Raw genomic sequence first — 18,691 nt, 5'->3', positions numbered from 1 at the left:
AGCTAGAAAAAAGAGGCAAAAGCTAAAAAGGGAGAAAATGTGAAAAAATTGAGGAGACAAAAGGAGAGAACAAGGTAACATCCTCGGAGTCTGCTACTACACCTGCAAAGAGAGATACAATAAGAAAAGCAAAACCAACCGATAAAGCATTACAGGTACAAACAACCAATGCCTTGATAACATCATTGAAAAATACACAGTATTATTTGATACAAGATGTATAAAGTGACAACTAAAGCTAAATATAGTGGTTTTCTGTACAGAAGTGAATCTGTATGCACTTGAATCCAAGCACCTATAAGTGTGTGGGAGAGTGCACTTGTGTATTGTTGTGCCATATTAAAGCCATGATCAATAATTGATGTCAGATTGAATTCTGACCACACAGCCACAATGCAAAGAAAGTCAGCAAGGACGGCCTTCCTCTCAGCAGGGTGCCTTCTGTAAACCAACCCCACTGACAAAAGACCAGACCCTCTCTTCTGACCAGACTCAGAGAACGACCACTACTCCCTGGAGCAGTCCAGGACAAAGCTACTTCTTCTGCCTCGGTCAAAGGAGGAGAGAGGCTGGCTTGAGAACAGCTAGCACTATGCGGGCCTCAAGGCCCCAAAAGCCCACAAAGTGCACAGAGCAGCCGTTCTGTGAAACTCATCTGCCTGCTTCGATGGAGTGACCAGGGCGAAAGAGGGGAATTCTCGCTCTCCCGGAGATTCATCACACCGATCGAAGCTAAATTGCACTCTGACTTCTGCAACCAGCCGCGAAGCACAGAATGCCGAAACAGCTTTGTTTATTTCTGTCAGCTGTCTGCAGGACATCCAGGCCTCGACCGATGCTCCACGCTCTAGCAAGCTCATGGCTACATGCCTCCAAGCTGCCCGACCACGCTGTCGGTTAGCTCATAGCTGCAGAGCTGAGCCACTAGTCGCTGCTGAAGGAACAACGGTTCCCTTTTACTGCCTTCCCTGGATGACCAAAGTGGACTGAACTCACACGAGGCACGGGCAGGTCGGACAGAGAGAGACCCAAAAAGGACAGGTTAAAAGGTTTATTGGGAAATGTTGTGTATTGCGTTAAACATGGTGGCTTTAAAACTCTAAATAATGTTCTGGTTAACTTGGGATTTGCGTTGTGAATGGGTTGAAACACATGTCAAATGTTGTTCTGAATTAGTTAAGGTAATTTAACCTCAATTCACATTCTTTAAGGTGAACTTTGGTTCTTTAACTTAAACAAAATATTATTTCATCAAATAATGTTTTGTTTAACTCAGGATTCGCATGGTGAATGGACATGCCAAATGTTTTTTTTATTAGTTGAGCTAATTTAACACCATTCAATGCTTTTTGGAATCAGATCTGCAATGAACGGGATTCACTGAATTATTCTGATTATATTCAACCACGCTTGTTTTGTCTTTTGTTTACGTTTTCATGTAAATAGTTCCTTAGCTTAGCTTCTTTTTATCTTCATTTTGCTTAGTAGTTTAGTTAAGTTTCACTAGCCTAGTAGAGAGGATTTGTTAATCGAAATATTGTGTTAATTCAGATAAACAGCATTACATAGTGATGTTCTCTGGATGTTCATTTAATTTCTGTTTATAAATTCTTGAACTTGAAGAAGTTGTCACTCCTTTATTCTATGTGTGTGCAGAGTTTGCTGTTAAAAGATCGCTAGTACTTGAATTCATCACTTTCAACCATTGTCCTGATATCAGCTAAAGAGCTGATCATCACCAGACAATATTTAACAGAGAGTTATTTAATAAACATTTAATAACTTTAAACAGTGTATAATTGCACAACAGTATGTAAGGTTTATCAAGAAAAATGCTCAATTGGGGTTGTGAGGAGCCAAAAACTCCTCTAAAGCAAGGAACAGCTCGGAACCACAGCCTTCCGGCCTCAGAGTATCAAGAGACTCAAACCAAGGCTGAGGACCTTTCCAGTTGAGATAAACAGCTGATGGAACCCAGAACAGATCCCAAGCTGATTATGAGATAGTAAATTGCCTTTGACTCAACTGAAGATACTCCATCTCCAGCACTATGTTTTGCCCTTTTAAAACCTGCTGTACTTAATGCTTTCCTGTGCTGAATTCCTCATTTGTACCAAACTTACCTTCAAACTTCAAAGAGGTAATGCAGGGGATCTCAACCAACCCTACTCCAACCCTTGCCCCACCCTTCAATCCCCAGGCTTTTAAATCCACTCGGTTATTTGTGGTTACATGAAAAATAAAATAAGTATAGAATATTCTTTTTATTCACATGTCAAAGTTATTCATATTCATTTTTTCACATTAGACATTGTTAGTCAAAGTCATCACTTTAACATTTCTCTCTTTTTTCAAAATGGAATTTCTCATTTTATTAGACATTTCTATATTAATTTAATAGTTGGTAAAGATGTACACTTTAGTTGCTTGCTGATTCTTGCTGTATCATTCCACCCCCTGCACCAGACTGTAGAGGAGCTGAGCAGCTCCTTTAGTGACAGACTTAGACATCCTGTCTGTAAAAAGGAGCGCTACTGCAAGTCATTCATTCCTGCTGCCATCAGATTATACAATGCTGCACTATAACTGTAACCACAACTAACTATAACTGTAACTGTAATAACCAATTTGCAATAACTAATGTGCAATTGTATTTAATACACTGTGCAATAATCCTGAAAGAAGTGACTTCTGCTGCTATTGCACATGAATATATGTCAATATACACATGTATATAAGTCACCATGAATGTTCATAGTAATAGTAATAGTAATATCATCTTTATTGTCATTGAAACATACATTACAACAAAATTTGTTCTCTGCTTTTAAACCATCACCCATCAAATTATGGATTGCGATGGCTGGGAATCAAACCCAGATCAACTGCTTGGAAGGCAGCTATGCTCACCACTATACCATCATCACTACATAAGACATCCTTTGCCTTATTTCTATTTTGTATTTTTATTCTTATTTTCTTATCTACTTCTTTTTGATCCACTGTATAAACGAGGACACACTGTATATACCTGATGCACCTTGTCCTACTTTTGGCACCTTCTTCTGATTGCTGATTACTGAACCGATGTGACATGTGAATTTATCTAATGTGAGATCAATAAAGCCTATCTTATCTTATCTTATCTTTTCCTTCCTGCATTTCATGGCAGTAGTGCCAATATGTCAATTTTCTTTCAACAGCTTTCCCATCATGTTTGCTTTAAAACACGGTGCCCCACCATGCAGATGATCACCAAATTGTCTCTGGATATTTTGACTCCCCTTTTCATTAATGGCAGTGCTTTCAGCAAAATTGTAAAGAAGCATGAAACACTGCTTGATTGATTGTATCAGGAGGCTTTACTGCTGGCATGTTACCAGGTATTATTTTGAGAATAAATATGAAAAAATGGCTATAATGTTTTACTGGGTTCATTTTTGTTCTGAGATGTTCACTGTATATTTTATTCAAAACGATTGGTTTGGTGCCATCTAGTGGTCAAATGGAGTTAATACAATTTAACAGGTTTTACCAAATTTTTATTTATTTATTTATTTTTAAACAAACTTTATTTACAGATAAAGAATATACAATTGCAGACAGTAGTATGCTCGAGGTGCTGGGGTAACAGAACCACAGGATTCCATGAAACAGAAAAAGGAAATTACAGATTACAAATTAACTTCATCACTTAGGGTTAGAAGTTTCATAGCTTTAGAATTGGTGCATATTTTTAAGGAGTCCAAAAAACATCTTACATAAACTCTAAAAACAATGAGGTTGGGTTTGTTTTTAGCAAATTTACAAGCATATATATATATATATATATATATATATATATATATATATATATATATATATATATATATATATATATATATATATATATATATATATATATATATATATATATATTTGTGATAGGCACCAGCACCCCCGCGACCCCATGAGGGATAAAGCGGATCAGAAAATGGATGGATGGATGGATGGATATATATTTGTGTGTGTTATGAATATAAGGATCAATTTGTGTGTGTATGTGTTATGAATATAAGGATCAATTTGTTAAATCTAAACATTGTGGTCTTCATTATTTCATAAAACCGTGTCACATGTGAACATTAAGGAACAGACTTTTTGGGTGAGTATTAAAGAGATAAAATTAATAATATGAGAAAAAAAAGTCCTAGGTCAATAAAGTAAAAATAAACAAACAAACACAAAAGTGATAATGTTATGATAAAAACGTCATATTATGAGAATTAAGGGGGAACATTTCCAGAATAGTCACAGTTTGCAGAATTATTTCACTCCTGGAGTAATAAAGTCAGGTTAGATTATTTTAAATACTTTTATTCTTTAGGAGAATAAATTCAGGAGGATGAAGCTAAAGGGATACGAAAATAAACTTGTAATATTACAAAAAAAAATACTACGAATACAAAGTATATTCAGGGATTAAAGTCCCTCTGAAACTGTTTAAGTGACTGAGTAACAGCAGATTTGCCACATTTAAGATGGCGGACGCTCTGACGCATCGCAGCATAGGCAGAACTAAAGTCCCTTAAATGATCTTAAATCTTTTAAGGGACTTTAGGCAGAACCATAGACATAATATACGTAGACGCGTCATAGAGCGCAGGTTCGCACGTCAACGTCACCGCCATATTGTATGTGGCAGAAAAAAGTTGAGTTCTGTTATTGTGAACGTGGATCAGAGAAGATGCCTCATTCCTGTGCTGCAATAAATACACACACACACACACATACATACATATATATATATATATATATATATATATATATATATATATATATATATATATATATATATATATATATATATATATATATATATATGTGTGTGTGTGTGTGTGTATGTGTTATGAATATAAGGATCAATTTGCTAAATCTAACATTGTGGTCTTCATTATTTCAAAAAACCGTGTCACATGTGAACCTTTAGGAACAGACTTTTTGGGTGAGTATTAAAGAGGTAAAATTAATAACATGAGGAAAAAAAAAGTCCTAGGTGAATAAAGTAAAAATAAACAAACAAACACAAAAGTGATAATGTTATGATAAAAACATCATATTATGAGAATTAAGGGGGAAAATTTCCAGAATAGTCACAGTTTGCAGAATTATTTCACTCCTGGAGTAATAGGGCCAGGTTAGATTATTTTAAATATTTTTATTCTTTAGGAGAATAAATTCAGGAGAATGAAGCTAAAGGGATACGAAAATAAACTTGTAATATTACAAAAAAAAATACTACGAATACAAAGTATATTCAGAGATTAAAGTCCCTCTGATACTGTTTAAGTGACTGAGTAACTGCAGATTTGCCACATTTAAGATGGCGGACGCTCTGACGCATCGCAGCATAGGCAGAACCCGCCCAATGACGCGTCTACTCTTATATTATGTCTATGGGCAGAACCCGCCCAACGAGGCGTCTACGTCTACATCCGGGTCACGCTGGTGAACCGGATGTAGACTAAACGGGAGACAAAACAGCGTGACAAAACGGGTGAATTAGAGCGTACTTTTAGTTAGTTTATTTTTGGGATCTAAACAATGCCTACGACTTGTTGTGTTCCCGGTTGCACACAGAGGCATTCCAAATCGTCGAATGTACGTTTCTTTCGTATACCGAAGGACGAAGAAAGAAAAAACAAATGGATGATTGCAATGAAAAGGACGCAGGCAGACAATCCCAAACGACTGAGGGAGCCATCAAATCACAACAGAATTTGCAGTCTACACTTCATCTCCGGTAAATACAACTTAATTTTGCACTAGTCATTGATCTACTTAAATAATAATATAAGTAAAAATTAGGATATATACTTAAGTCAAGACGTAAAAGTTTGTTTCGTAATAATGTACGTACATGTACAATGTATGCAAACCCTCTGGCATGAGTCTGTGAAAAGGATTAATAAGACAATTTATCCGGTAACTGAATATGTATTGAATTGTTGATTTAGAGCTACTTTACAGCGACTACTCTAAAAATATTTAGATCTGAGATTTATACTGTATTGTCCAATATTTTAGGTGAGCCTTCAACAGACGTAAACCATCCCGACTTTGTGCCCACAATTTTCAACTTCATGCCATTGACCAAGCCAGTTAAGGAAAAGCTCAAGCGGGTGACCAAACGGCAAAGAAGATTGGCATTGACACCCTATCAAAGGAAGGACACTGTACCGAACAGCCATCATGAACAAGCAGCCGCCCAGGACTTGTTGGATCTGGCACATCATACCCCATCATACAAAGATTCAGGTTGGCAAGATATTAATGTTAATAATAATATGAAAACCTACACTAACGAACACTAGTTGCAAATAGTTAATTATTTACATTGTAACAATGTTGTATTGTAGTTGTTCAATACAGAATGTATTGAAGTAATTAAAGAGGATATACTACATTATTTGTCCAATTCTGCAATATTTGACTTTGAAATGTATTTCTTCAAATAATGGTTGTTTAACTGTAAAATGAAATAGTAAGGCTTTGAACCATCCTTAAGAAAGAAAATTTCATACATTTCAGGAACAAATCCTGACCCTGACCCTCTTCAGCGGCAGTATGATCTGCTGCAAAGGGATTACGCAGGACTTCAACAGGAGTATCAACGAGTCATGGATGAAAATCGACATCTCAAGGCAGAACGTGAAGCAAGTCTGTTTACCTACACAAACCTCAACAACCCATTGATAAAAACATTGACAGGACTTCCTACTATGGACTTATTCCAGTGGTTAATGTCCCTTGTGTGTCTCTATCTGAAACCAGTCGGTAAATTGTGTTCTGGTGACATTCTTCTGCTGGTTTTGATGAAACTGAAACTTGGCTGTACCAACAAAGACTTGGCAATACGGTTTAAGGTTGCCCCGATACAGGTGTCTGCTATCTTGAATAGTGCCATACCCATAATAGCTAAAAAACTGGAATTCCTCATACAGTGGCCAACAAAAGGTGAGGTGCTGGAGAATATGCCAAATGTGTTCAGGCGGCGCTACAGGAGAGCTAGAGTAATAATTGACTGTATTGAGATTTTCATTCAGAGTCCTCCAAATTTGAGTGCCCAGACGAAGACATGGTCCAACTACAAGCATCATAATACAGCAAAATTCTTGATTGGCATCACCCCTTATGGTACTGTTAGTTTCGTTTCGTCCAACTGGGGTGGACGAGTTTCCAATAAAGAACTCACTGAACAATCCAGTTTCTATGATAGACTTGAGCCTGGTGATTTGGTGTTGGCAGATAAAGGATTTCTAGTTGCAGAAGAACTGGCTGCTTATGGGGCATCATTAGCCATACCTCCATTTGCCAAAGGAAAGCAACAATTCTCGCAAAAAGAAGTGGAAGAGGCCAGGAGCTTATTGCAGCTGAGGATTCATGTTCAAAGAGCAATTGAGCGTGTAACACGATTTGGAATTTTGAAAAATGCTGTGCCATTAACACTGTCTCGTCATATTGATTCTATACTGATCATATGTTGTGCAATTACAAATGTTTTGCCTAAACTGTTGGAGTGACACTTCAATAAATAAACATATGGGACACAAGCAGCTGTCAACAGTTTTTTTATTTGGTAAAGTTGTTGTTATAATAAAGCTCCCACTACAGGGTGTATTGCAGGGGTTAAAGTTCTCCGTCGCTGCGACGGATTACCGTCATTTGGAAAATGAGCGCAAATTGTTCCATCTACACTCTTTATTCAATTTTTTAAACTGAAGCTGCTCTCAGCCAATGAAACCTGGCAGAGCCAGGACATTAGCCAATCAGAGAGTAAGGCGGGTCTTTGCAAAGCGGACATCTACCAGTCTGAGGTTTATCGGTGTTCAATCATTTTAACTTTTGGAAGAGCATCTCAAACTGACCACAGATGGTATGAATGAAAGTAGCGATGGTCAAAGGTTTTCTTTGGGTTTATGCAAACCAGCAGATCGGAAAGTTCAGCGGATTGACCATCTGACAACTTCCATCGGTAAGTGTGTCTGTTGCTGCTCCTGCTGTTAATTAATGAATTATTTCCACCTGTGGCCATGTCACCTTTCAGCGTTTATTGCCTGGCTTCCAGCAACTTAGCTGATAAACGCGGCGACCAGTCCGCATTAGAAAAAGTAATAAAATAAAAATAAATAATGCACATGTACAATGTGCAGCTATAATGTATCCCTGCTTCTTGTTCAGGCACACCCATGGCTCATGTGGCTTGTCGTTGGCCCGTTGGGATGGGGGTGCCTTGGCTTTCACAGTCGTGTCCTCCAGTGTGTTACACAAACATGTCCGAACATGTCCCGATATGAAATAATCGTAGCCGTCAAGTGATTTCATGGCTTTCATGCTCTCTCGTCTGTACTGGCCTGCATGTTTATAAGGCAGCTGTATATGTCGCTGTACGGAACCCTTGGCCATCATTTCACAGACTCACTCCATCCCTTCAGGCTTTTGCTGTGTGGATCTGGCAATCTGATACCATCAACCATCAACTTTCTCATATAACGATCTTGTGGTACGTTATCTAAAGAACAAAAATACGTCGAGAACTCATCATTTTCTCTGTTTTCGTCCCCCATTTTGTTCGCCTTTTGCCTACAAGTCAAGTGCGCAAGCACGAAAAACCGAAATCAAAACAATAACAATGAATCGGTCTATATACTCAGACCAACAAGTAAATGGACTGATCCTTTTCAGCCAACCAGGTTTTTCAGGGCGCTTTACAACACAGGCTGTGCCCTCATTTACCACACAGCATTTTCCGTTTGTGTGCTCAGTTAACAGTTAAATATGATACACAATTGTCATTGAGGGAACATGTTGTGCATAAGATATACAATAGCTAACATCGCTTGCTTTTCACTATCTTTCACAATCTAGCGTATTGTGGTTTTGGCCCCCAAATGTCCAGGTTCAGCTCTGCCTAACGGCATGTTTTTGGGTGGTGGGGGGAAAGCCGGAGTACCCAGAGAGAAACCTTCATGTACTGGGAAACCTGTGCCACCGTGCGGGTCCGAACCTATACAGTCCTGTGGACTGAAGTATTATCAGTGTACTTCAGTCCACATTTACTTCATGGCAAATAATATCACATGCTGTGTTTCAAAAGCTGTTTAATTGACTGCGAAATAAGCACAAAGTAATTCTGACCTACAATTACGAACTCATTTGCTTCCCTCTAAGGTGTGTTTTTGATAATCCGTAAAGAATGTATATCCAGATACATTTCATCATCATCATGTGTTTTAAAAGGGTGGAAACTGGAAGGAGAAAGGCGGTCGCATCGCTATGAACTACATCTCCCACGATGCACCGCGGCAAGGGAAAAGAAATACATCCTGCGGTAGAGTTCACCATGCGGGGTTCAGTTTAAACGACGCCGTGCACCATGTGGCTAGTTTTAAGCACACCGTCGTCGTTTCTGTAGTTGTAGTTTGGTCATCTCTCTTCGACCTGAACATGTCTGTGAACGCAACACAGCTGGTCCTGAACCAGCTGATCTACCGCCATTTGAAGGAGCATGGTTTCGTTTCAGCTGCAGAGGAGCTCCAGAGGCACAGCCCACAGGTCAACACAGTCCACACACACACACACACACACACACACACACACACACACACACACACACACACACACAGTCACTTAGGTTAGAAGTTTGCAACATTGTAGTTTGCAAAAATGCGCCAAACTTTCAAAAAGCACGAATCATCAGATGATCAGTGAGTTCATGATGTCTTTTTATGCTTTATTGTGACAAAACTTCTGCAGATAACATCCTAAGACCTGATTAAGACTCCTGCTGTTTCAGCGCAGATAGTTATTTGGATAAAAATACCTTCACGCATTAGAAGCTATTTGTAAAATAGTCTCTTTCTGTCATTTGCTTCAGTAACATTGATAGAAAGTAAAGCTGTGACTGAAAAGACCGCTTAAAGCTGAAAACCAAGCAGGTAGTGTTTGATTGGTAGGTATATAACCGCGTTATTACACATGTGCATGTTGTGTTTTAATGCCGTTGTGCTAAATTTAGGGGGGAAAGGCAACTTTAACTGTTTTTAAATATAGCCACAACTTTAGGCTATGACTGCAGAGGTGTCCAAACTTTTTGGCAGTTGGGCTGAAATTGTCAAGTCAAAAGGACTCGAGGGTCAAAAAAATTGAGACCGGATAAAAACGTTTAAAAAAGAAGTAAAAAAAAGAAAGAAAGAAATACGTAAAACAACCTAAAATGATTTTTTTTTTTTTTTTACGAGCTCTTCAAAATATGATCTTTTTTTCCCAGATTATCTGAAGTAATGGGATGTGTAAATAACTATAGATCCAAAGTAAAAAAAAAAAAAAAACAAAAAAAAACAGGTTTTGCTTATTTGCTTTATTAAAATATGGTCACCCATTATGCAAATAATTTTAGGCTCTGTTGCAAAAAAACTGAATTATTTTTGGTCTAGCAATATAAAGAACAGGATTCATGCCAGTATTTCTTTGAAAACACTTGTTGTATTTAGCTGATTTTAATAAGTGAATTTAAAACAGGTTTTAATTAGTGTTGCGCTGATGCCATTTTCTGGCCCCGATACCGATACCTGGCTGTGCAGTATTGACCGATACCGATACCATCTGTTTGAAATTGATGTGTGTGTGTGTGTATATATGAAGAACTGCATACTACTTAGGGTAGTAGAACTTTTTATTGCCAACCTGGAATGGGTGACAATAGTTGAATAAACTTTTGGCTCTCAAAGGCCAAAATAGTGCAACTTCCATGAACTTATATAACATGTATAATAGTAGTCGGGAGAGAGAAGGCTGTGTTCAAGTGACAAACAAACATCAAAATGGTATCGCTGCCCTATTTGTTGGTACTCGCCGATACTGATACCACCATTTTAGTGCTGGATCGGGGCCCCGTCTTATACTGGTATTGGTATCGGTGCAACACTAGTTTTAATGCACAAATGTTTGCTTTTGAGTTAAAGTCCTCAGATAGATATAATCCTAGTTACTATGATATTAAAGAGAATACAAAAGTGTGGTTATTAAAAGATGAACACAGTGTTTTATCTAACATTTTCTATTATAAGATCTTAACCTGTAATAATTTTTGCAGGACCAAAACTTTCTTGGAATGCAGTTGGGGGGGCTACACAAAATCAGTCCAAATGGCCCCCGGGCTGGAGTTTGGACATGCCTTAACGAAAGGTTGCATCAGGACATTTGGAAGAAATTTGTAATGCGCACAAACATAATTAAAGAATTAGAACACAAAAAAAAAGAATGTTAAATTGCATAGATAGATAGATAAAAATCTGTTTGCATCAGTTCATAATAGGTCTTTTGAATCCTCTTTTTTTGTATAAGCAGTTATTATCCATCTGCAAACTGAGTGAAGTAGATTTTTTGTCAAAATAAATAATATCACCATGAACTCTAAGAGCCAGTGTTTTCTGGCAGTATTACCATATGACCTTCGTTAATTATGTCCTCGATCCACATCTTTTTACCATGCGATCCGCCAATCATTAAATTTAACATATTGATCACCCAGAAAAACAGGAAGTCTTAACATTATTTTCTAGACACTCTGATCAAATTAAATTCTACAAATGTACATTAAAAAGAAAGCTTCAGTTTTATTTATTTTACAGGATTTGTTAGATGTAAAAATAATGTTCTCAACGCTGTTTTTGTATCTTGTTTAAAACAGTTATTTATTTTTTCCTCACTGATTGATCTCTACTGTGGATGCCCAGAAATGTTCACGGCGGCGTACATTTCTACCACTGAGGATGCTCATGGCAGCAGAAAGAGCTCAGACCAAAACTGAGAACAATGTGCCATTTAAAAGGCCATCACTCAAATATTGTGACATAATCTGTTCGAGCTTGGTCCTTTTTTGACCCATAAGGTCAAATAAATATATGAGAACCACTGGTACTTGTTCTTAATTGTTTCAGGTTTTTTTGTTTTACTCCATTAAAGTAAAGCCAATTTAAAAGGTGGCATATTTACTCTAAATGCAGCTAAACTTGATCATCGGGCAGTTTATAATATTATAATATGTAGATATTATTGATTTATCTTTGTTTTTCCTTCAAAAGCAAAAAATATCAGAAAACTGTTTTGAGGTATGAAATATTTTAAATGTCTGCCCTAAATTTCTTTAATTTCCTGCAGGGGGAGACAGGCCCATCAGTGTCTTTATTGGACATCTATAACTCATGGTTAAAGTGAGTATTTTTTATTAAATAAACAATGATTTGCTGTGTTTTTGTAACTTATTTTATGTAATTTAATTTTTTTTTGCCTTCAAAAACATGGCCATATTTTTTCTCCTGACAGAGACCCAAAAAGGAAAGGGCGTAACTCATCGAAATGCTCCAAACCAGGAAAAGGAAAGTCTTCTGCTAAAGGTGAAGCCTTCCTATTGCTCTCTTACAGGGTTGTACAATTTTGGAAATGATAGTAGTTAGGGCCGGACCATAATTCAATAACAATATACTGCGATCAATAGACGTGTGGTGTGATAGGAAAGAAAAGGGGTTAGTAGAAAGTTCCATCAGTTTTCCTTCCGTTTGCATTTCAGCCTATCATGTCAGTTAATACTGCAGTCATTACATCCTCTTAGCCAATCACAAAGGAAGACTCTGTCACCAATTTTTTTGATAATTATCAATTCCGATAAATATTATTTCTATTTTATTCATATGCATTTTTTCTTTATCATTCAGCCCTAATAGTAGTGAATATTGATATGATTAGCGAGGGGTTGTGCACAATTTTGAATCTTTTCTTTTGTTTACAATCCGTGTGGGGGGGCAGGTGAGCTTATTTAACAAGTCAATGATGACTTGTTAGGCCTGTATTTTAGCACATTTTGCTCTACTCCTGCATCAAACTTCATAGGCAGAGCTGTCAAATGTCACGCAACATAACATTCTTCACACAGAGAACTACTAAAACCCACATGGGCTGTGTTACGCCCCCTCTGTCTAGGGGTTCAGAGGAGGTAACAAAACTGTGTCCAGAGAAGCGGAGTAACATGTGAAAGGGTTTATTTACAGGGGAAGGGTTTTACAATAACCAAAACACAATACTTTAACAGAATTAATAGAACCAAAGAAAATGGCTACTAACTTTGGGTATGCTGAATACAAAAGAAAATACATAAGGTTCAACGTGTCAGATAAAGGATAACTCAAACCACCCAAGAGGACTAATAGAGAAAATAAAAGTACACACAAAGGGAGCCTCAAAACCTCCTGAACAACTATAAGGTCAAACCTCAACCAAAACAAAACCAACTTAAAGCCCAAGGCAAGCACAAGTGGTTTAAACAACCCAATGCAGCAAGAGGGAAGACAACTTCACAAGTAGCTTCCTACTAGCTAGCTTCCCACTGAAGGAATGAGTCCAAGAGTCTTTTATATGGTGCAGGTGGGCCTCATCATCGGCCTGATTGGCATGGCAGTCCTCTGCTGGTCCAATGCGCTCACAGCTCCTTGGCAGCCAATCAGGAAGGTGTCCTCCCGCAGTGGAATCTGCATACAGTGGTGTGAAAAAGTGTTTGCCTCCTTCCTCATTTCCTGTTCCTTTGCTTGTTTGTCACACTTAAGTGTTTCGGAACACCAAACCAAATTAAACAATAGTCAAGGACAACACAAGTAAACACAAAATGCAATTTGTAAATGAAGGTGTTTATTATTAAAAGTGAAAAAAAAAATCCAAACCATCATGGCCCTGTGTGAAAAAGTGATTGCCCCCTAAAACTAATAACTGGTTGGGCCACCCTTAGCAGCAACAACTGCAACCAAGCGTTTGCGATAACGTGCAATGAGGCTTTTACAGCGTCCTGGAGGAATTTTGGCCCACTCATTTTTGCACAATTGACCTAATTCAGTTACATTAGAGGGTTTTCGAGCATGAATGGCCTTTTTATCCATGTATTTAGGTATGTTTTCCACCTAGTAGACAGTGTTTGACGCATAGTACAAAAGCAACATCAGTGCTCAATCATTTTATCTTTCTGTCATACTGGTAACCCATGAGGATTCATGATCAGACCATTCTGATCTGTAAAAAGAAACATTTATTTTCTCTATGTTTTGAACTGTGTTCCTGTTTTGTAAAATGTGCAATGACAACAGTTTTATCAAACAATAACCCCATATGTACATTGGTTCTATATCTCCATTGTAATAAATTACGGATTGCCAAATGTGGTCCAAAAAAAGAGTATGTTTGTATGTATTGCTGAGATTTCGACCCCTAGAAGTATTCAGATCCTTTTTTTTTTATTTTTTGTCTGCTTGTCATTTACAGCCAAGTCAGCCACACCTAAAAAGAAGACAGAAAAGACAGTTAAAAACCTCAGCTTGCCTCAGTCATCACCAAAGAAGGTAAACCTTGCTGTACCATCCTCTTCTTTTTGTAGCACTTCTTAAATACCTCCAGTTACTTTTCACTGTTTTTTTTCTTTTTTTTTTTTTATAAGTCTGTTCCAGTAAAAAGGAAAAAAGCTGATGAAAAGGCAGGCCAAAGTGTACCTAAAGCGAAGAAATCCAAGCTTAACACAACAGAAACAGCTGCAGCTGCTGTGGGTGATGGCTCAGACTCTGACAGCAGTCTGGACGTCGAGAAGTGGAAGAAACTGCTTTACCAGTTCACAGGTCTGTAAAGTTGAGTTTGTTTAGGCAAAATGAATATTTGTATCTCGCTGTGCTAAAATATTCGTACGGCTCGGACTTTTTTTACGTTGTGTCTCATCACAACAACAGGTGAAACAGGCAGAACAAAATTCAGATGCGTGCCATATGTACGCTCAGCTCCCCTCTGATTCAACACTTAACAGGGACGGCTTGCCTCAGTTACAACTGCAAGTTTTTCTGAATATGTTTCTGCCACCTTTACACGTCTAGAGAAGAAATTCGTTGTCCGTTTTTTCTTTCCAAAATAGCCCAAACTCAGTGACATTGGATACGGAGAGTATGTGAACATCAGTTTTCAAGTCTTCACAGATTAGCTTTAGGTCTTGACTGGGTCTAAGTATCTTAGGAGTTTTTTGCCCTGCAGAAAAACGTTTGACAGATTTTTATCCAGCATTGCTTTATATTTAGCTCCATTCATTTCCCCATCAGCTCTGACCAGGTAGATATCCTGGGAGCATGATGCTGCCGCCACCATGTTTTACAGTGGAGATGGTGCTTTTGGGGTGTCAGTTATCGTCCTCTCTTGCCTACTTTTACTATGTAGGCCCGAAAGTTCAGTTTTGGAATCGTCTGAGCAGAAAACCTTTTTCTTAATGGCTCCTACCTGCAAAATTTACTTTTTAATGCTTTCTTCTTGACACCATGCTATAAAGGCCAGAATGGTGGAAGCGTATGACTATTTTTTGTCCTGTTAACAGGTTATCTTTTCTTTTTAAATTAATGCTGTATATAATTTTTGATACTTTTCAATTATGCACCTCTTTATCTTGTGTCATAAAATCTCCAAATTGACATTGAAGTTTGTGAATGTAACCCAGCAAAACATAAAAAGGTTAAAGTGACCTGTGACTCCCATAGATATTTGGATCTTTCAGCCAAGTTTCTTTTTGCCGCGTCTCTGCAGAGGCCGACGTCGCCAAGTTGGAAACCATCGACGCTCTGACCGCCCCTGAACCTAAGAAAAAGAGAGTCAGAAAGTCACGAGCCAAGCCTCTGTCCAAAGCAAACACGCCTGTCCAGCAAAAGGGTGAGACGGTTATACAGAAGGAAAAGGGCGAGGAGAAAGCTGCGACACAGACACCAACGAAGAAGAATACGGCAAAGAAGAGCCCAAATAAAAGAGCAAAAAGTGTAGAGGACACCTCCATGCCTCCACCTGAAAAACCAACACAATTACAAGAAATGTCTGTCCCTGTGAACGCCGAGGACCATAAAACAGATGGAACAGAGGTGGCACCTGAGCCCAAGAAAAAGAAGAAAAAGAAAGAAAAGGAGGACAAGACAGAAGGGAAGACAAATGGTGATGGAACAGGAAATGACAGGAAGCAGAAGAGGAGTGAAATCACAGAGCGGGAAGATGCGAAGACAGAGAACGAAGTAGGAAAGATTGGAGAGAGCAACGGTACCAATGAGAACATTTCCGAGTTAGGTTTACAGAAAAAGAAAGCAAAAAAGAAGGAAAAAGAGAAAGCCAGAAGTGAGGAAAATTTAGCTCAAACAGGTGAAAAGACAAAGAAAAATACGGCTGGTGATAAAGGAAATACAGAGCAACTAGTTGGAGAAATAAACCTACCTGCAACTGAAGTTGGAATCGACAAGAACTCTGAGCAAAGTGCTCAGGATAAAAAAGCAAAGAAAAAGAAAGGGAAAAACAATACGGAGGGAAATTTAGAGCATGTAACTGCGGCAGAGGAAGCAAACATTCAGCAAAACATTATAGATGAACAACATTCAGAGCAAATAGGTCAGAAAAAGAAAAAGAAGAAAAAAGAGAAAACGGGCAACAAGGAAAATTCCACCCAAATAGATGAAAAAAAGGAAGAGAAGAAAGGGATGGTTAATAATGAAGGGAATGCAGAACAAACAAATGATAATGTAAAAGCAAATGCAGAGCAAATAATAAATACAAATGAACTTGGAGACAACGAGAAATCCGAGCAAAATGTTGAGGGAGAGAAGGCAAAGAAAAGGAAAGAGAAGAAAAATGTGGAGGGAAATTTAACAATCGAACAAAATGTTGATGATAAAGAAAATTCTGAGCAAATGAGTGAGAAAAAAAAGAAGAAGAAGAAAAAAAAAGAGTCTGTTGGCAGCGAAGAAGCCCCAGAGGAAGTGGCTCGGGAAAAGAAACTAAAACACAAGAATGAGAAGTCCGATAAAAACGAATTAGAGCAGACGGTTGAAGAAGAGAACCCCAACGATGAAGGTGGTGTCACTGAAAATAAATCTACATTAGCAACATCAGAGTGCAGCCTGGAAACCACGACTCCTGCAAAAAAGAAGAAGAAGAAAAATGAGTCTGTTGGCAGCGAAGAAGTCCCAGAGGAAGTGGCTCGGGAAAAGAAACTAAAACACAAGAACGAGAAGTCCGATAAGAACGATTTAGAGCGGTCGGTAGAAGAAGAGAACCCCAACGATGAAGGTGGTTGTACTGAAAATAAATCTACACTAGAGACATCAGAGTGCAGCCTGGAAACCACAACTCCTGCAAAAAAGAAGAAGAAAAGTGAGTCAGTAGCCTAATGTAATAAAGGCAATTTCTCTGAGTTTGGTTACCAATATCTCGTCTTTCTTTCAGAGAAAAACAAATTAAAAACAGACAAGCTCCCGGAGGAAGCTGACATTTCTCCACAAGACGTCTCAGCAACACAAACCAACTCAGTCGACGTCCACAAAAAGGTACAAAAACACCCAGGATCAGCAGTTTTTAATGAACTCCCAAATGATCAATTCCATTGCTGTTCAATCATGACGGAAATTTCTCTTGTTCCACAGAAAAAAAAATCCAAGAGCACAGAGTCCTGACAGGACCCGAGTCCTCCACCCTGCTCAGGACGAAGCCGTTCGCCATTTCTGTCCCTGTCTAACCAGGACTGCACGGTTAGAAGCTCCCCGTGAAAAACTGTAAATAGCAATGGATATTTTAACTGTGGTACAGTTTTTACTTTTTTAAATACTTTTTTAAAGCACTCTGTAAGAAGTAAATGTGTGTTTCTCCATATGCTCCGTTAGTGTCTTGAAGTTCACCTGGGAACCATCTAAAGGAATTCCCTGAACCCAGAGTTCACTTTTTATCGTGATTCAAGAACTGTATTTAATTTACTCGTCCAGATGTATTCTGTGTAACACAAATATTTTGCGGATAAGGAAAATAGGCAAACATTTTTACCAGCTTTGTATTTAAGGAAAGTTTTATGATTGTTTTTTTTTTGTGTGGGTTTAGGGTATTTTAAAAAGCTTATTTTCTCCAACAAAGATTATTTTATTGCAACATTTCAACCACATGACTGCTTGTAATACAAAATAAACACCATAGTTTTGTATTAGACTGTACTCGTCTTCCCTCTAGTGTTGTACCATGTAGAGCATTTAATTGCTACAGTACATATGGACAGTATCCTTTATTTGGTTCTACCATATCAAAAACTATGAATTGTGATTTCTGCTCTCAGAAATGGTAGACATACCAGAACTTGGACCGGAATGAAAAACAGTTTTTCTTATAGGAGCTCTCAGTCATAAGAATTCAGTATTTTCTTCTCGACATGAATAACAATCTTAGCCGCATGCTTTCTTCCACCTGACAGGATCGCGTGTCACAACTTCTAGGTTTTTACACTTTCTTTTATTGCAGTAGCAGAATGTCTTGCTAAAAAAAAAAATACAACCTTCAATTTCACTACATATGTATATTCAGTGGATTGAAAATATGTCAAATAATTGTTTGTTTTTTAAAAAGATGAACAAGTGGCACAGTTTGTGATGCAAATTGTCCATTAAACAAGGTGAATAAAATAACTTACATTGACTTTTTTTTTTTTAATCTGACCAGACTGTCGAGATTCCCATCAGTAATACATGACTGACTGTCTGGGTTATGCAGTACTGTATGAGTTTCTACCAGTTATAACACACAATGGCTGGGAATCAGGCTCATGTCAGCTCTTTGGCAAAATATT

At 38.0% G+C, this 18,691-nt stretch overlaps 2 protein-coding genes across 2 annotated transcripts; both read left to right on the top strand.

Annotated features, from left to right (window-relative positions):
- Nucleotides 1-5,637: 5,637 nt before the first annotated feature.
- Nucleotides 5,638-7,592, top strand: LOC105920141. Its single transcript, XM_012855650.3, has 3 exons — nucleotides 5,638-5,782; nucleotides 6,067-6,297; nucleotides 6,571-7,592. The coding sequence occupies exons 1-3, from the start codon at nucleotides 5,689-5,691 to the stop codon at nucleotides 7,560-7,562; spliced, it is 1,317 nt and encodes a 438-aa protein (XP_012711104.3). The 5' UTR covers nucleotides 5,638-5,688; the 3' UTR covers nucleotides 7,563-7,592.
- Nucleotides 7,593-9,342: 1,750 nt separating this feature from the next.
- On the top strand, nucleotides 9,343-18,534 carry tcof1 (treacle ribosome biogenesis factor 1). Its single transcript, XM_021312366.2, has 8 exons — nucleotides 9,343-9,594; nucleotides 12,202-12,254; nucleotides 12,367-12,437; nucleotides 14,347-14,423; nucleotides 14,519-14,693; nucleotides 15,637-17,238; nucleotides 17,311-17,411; nucleotides 17,508-18,534. Exons 1-8 carry the CDS (start codon nucleotides 9,487-9,489, stop codon nucleotides 17,535-17,537), a joined length of 2,217 nt encoding a protein of 738 aa, XP_021168041.2. The 5' UTR covers nucleotides 9,343-9,486; the 3' UTR covers nucleotides 17,538-18,534.
- Nucleotides 18,535-18,691: the final 157 nt, after the last annotated feature.

The sequence above is a fragment of the Fundulus heteroclitus genome, chromosome 23, assembly GCF_011125445.2.
Source record: "Fundulus heteroclitus isolate FHET01 chromosome 23, MU-UCD_Fhet_4.1, whole genome shotgun sequence".
Classification (NCBI taxonomy): Eukaryota; Metazoa; Chordata; class Actinopteri; order Cyprinodontiformes; family Fundulidae; genus Fundulus; species Fundulus heteroclitus.
This window is presented reverse-complemented; position numbering and strand designations above follow the sequence as displayed.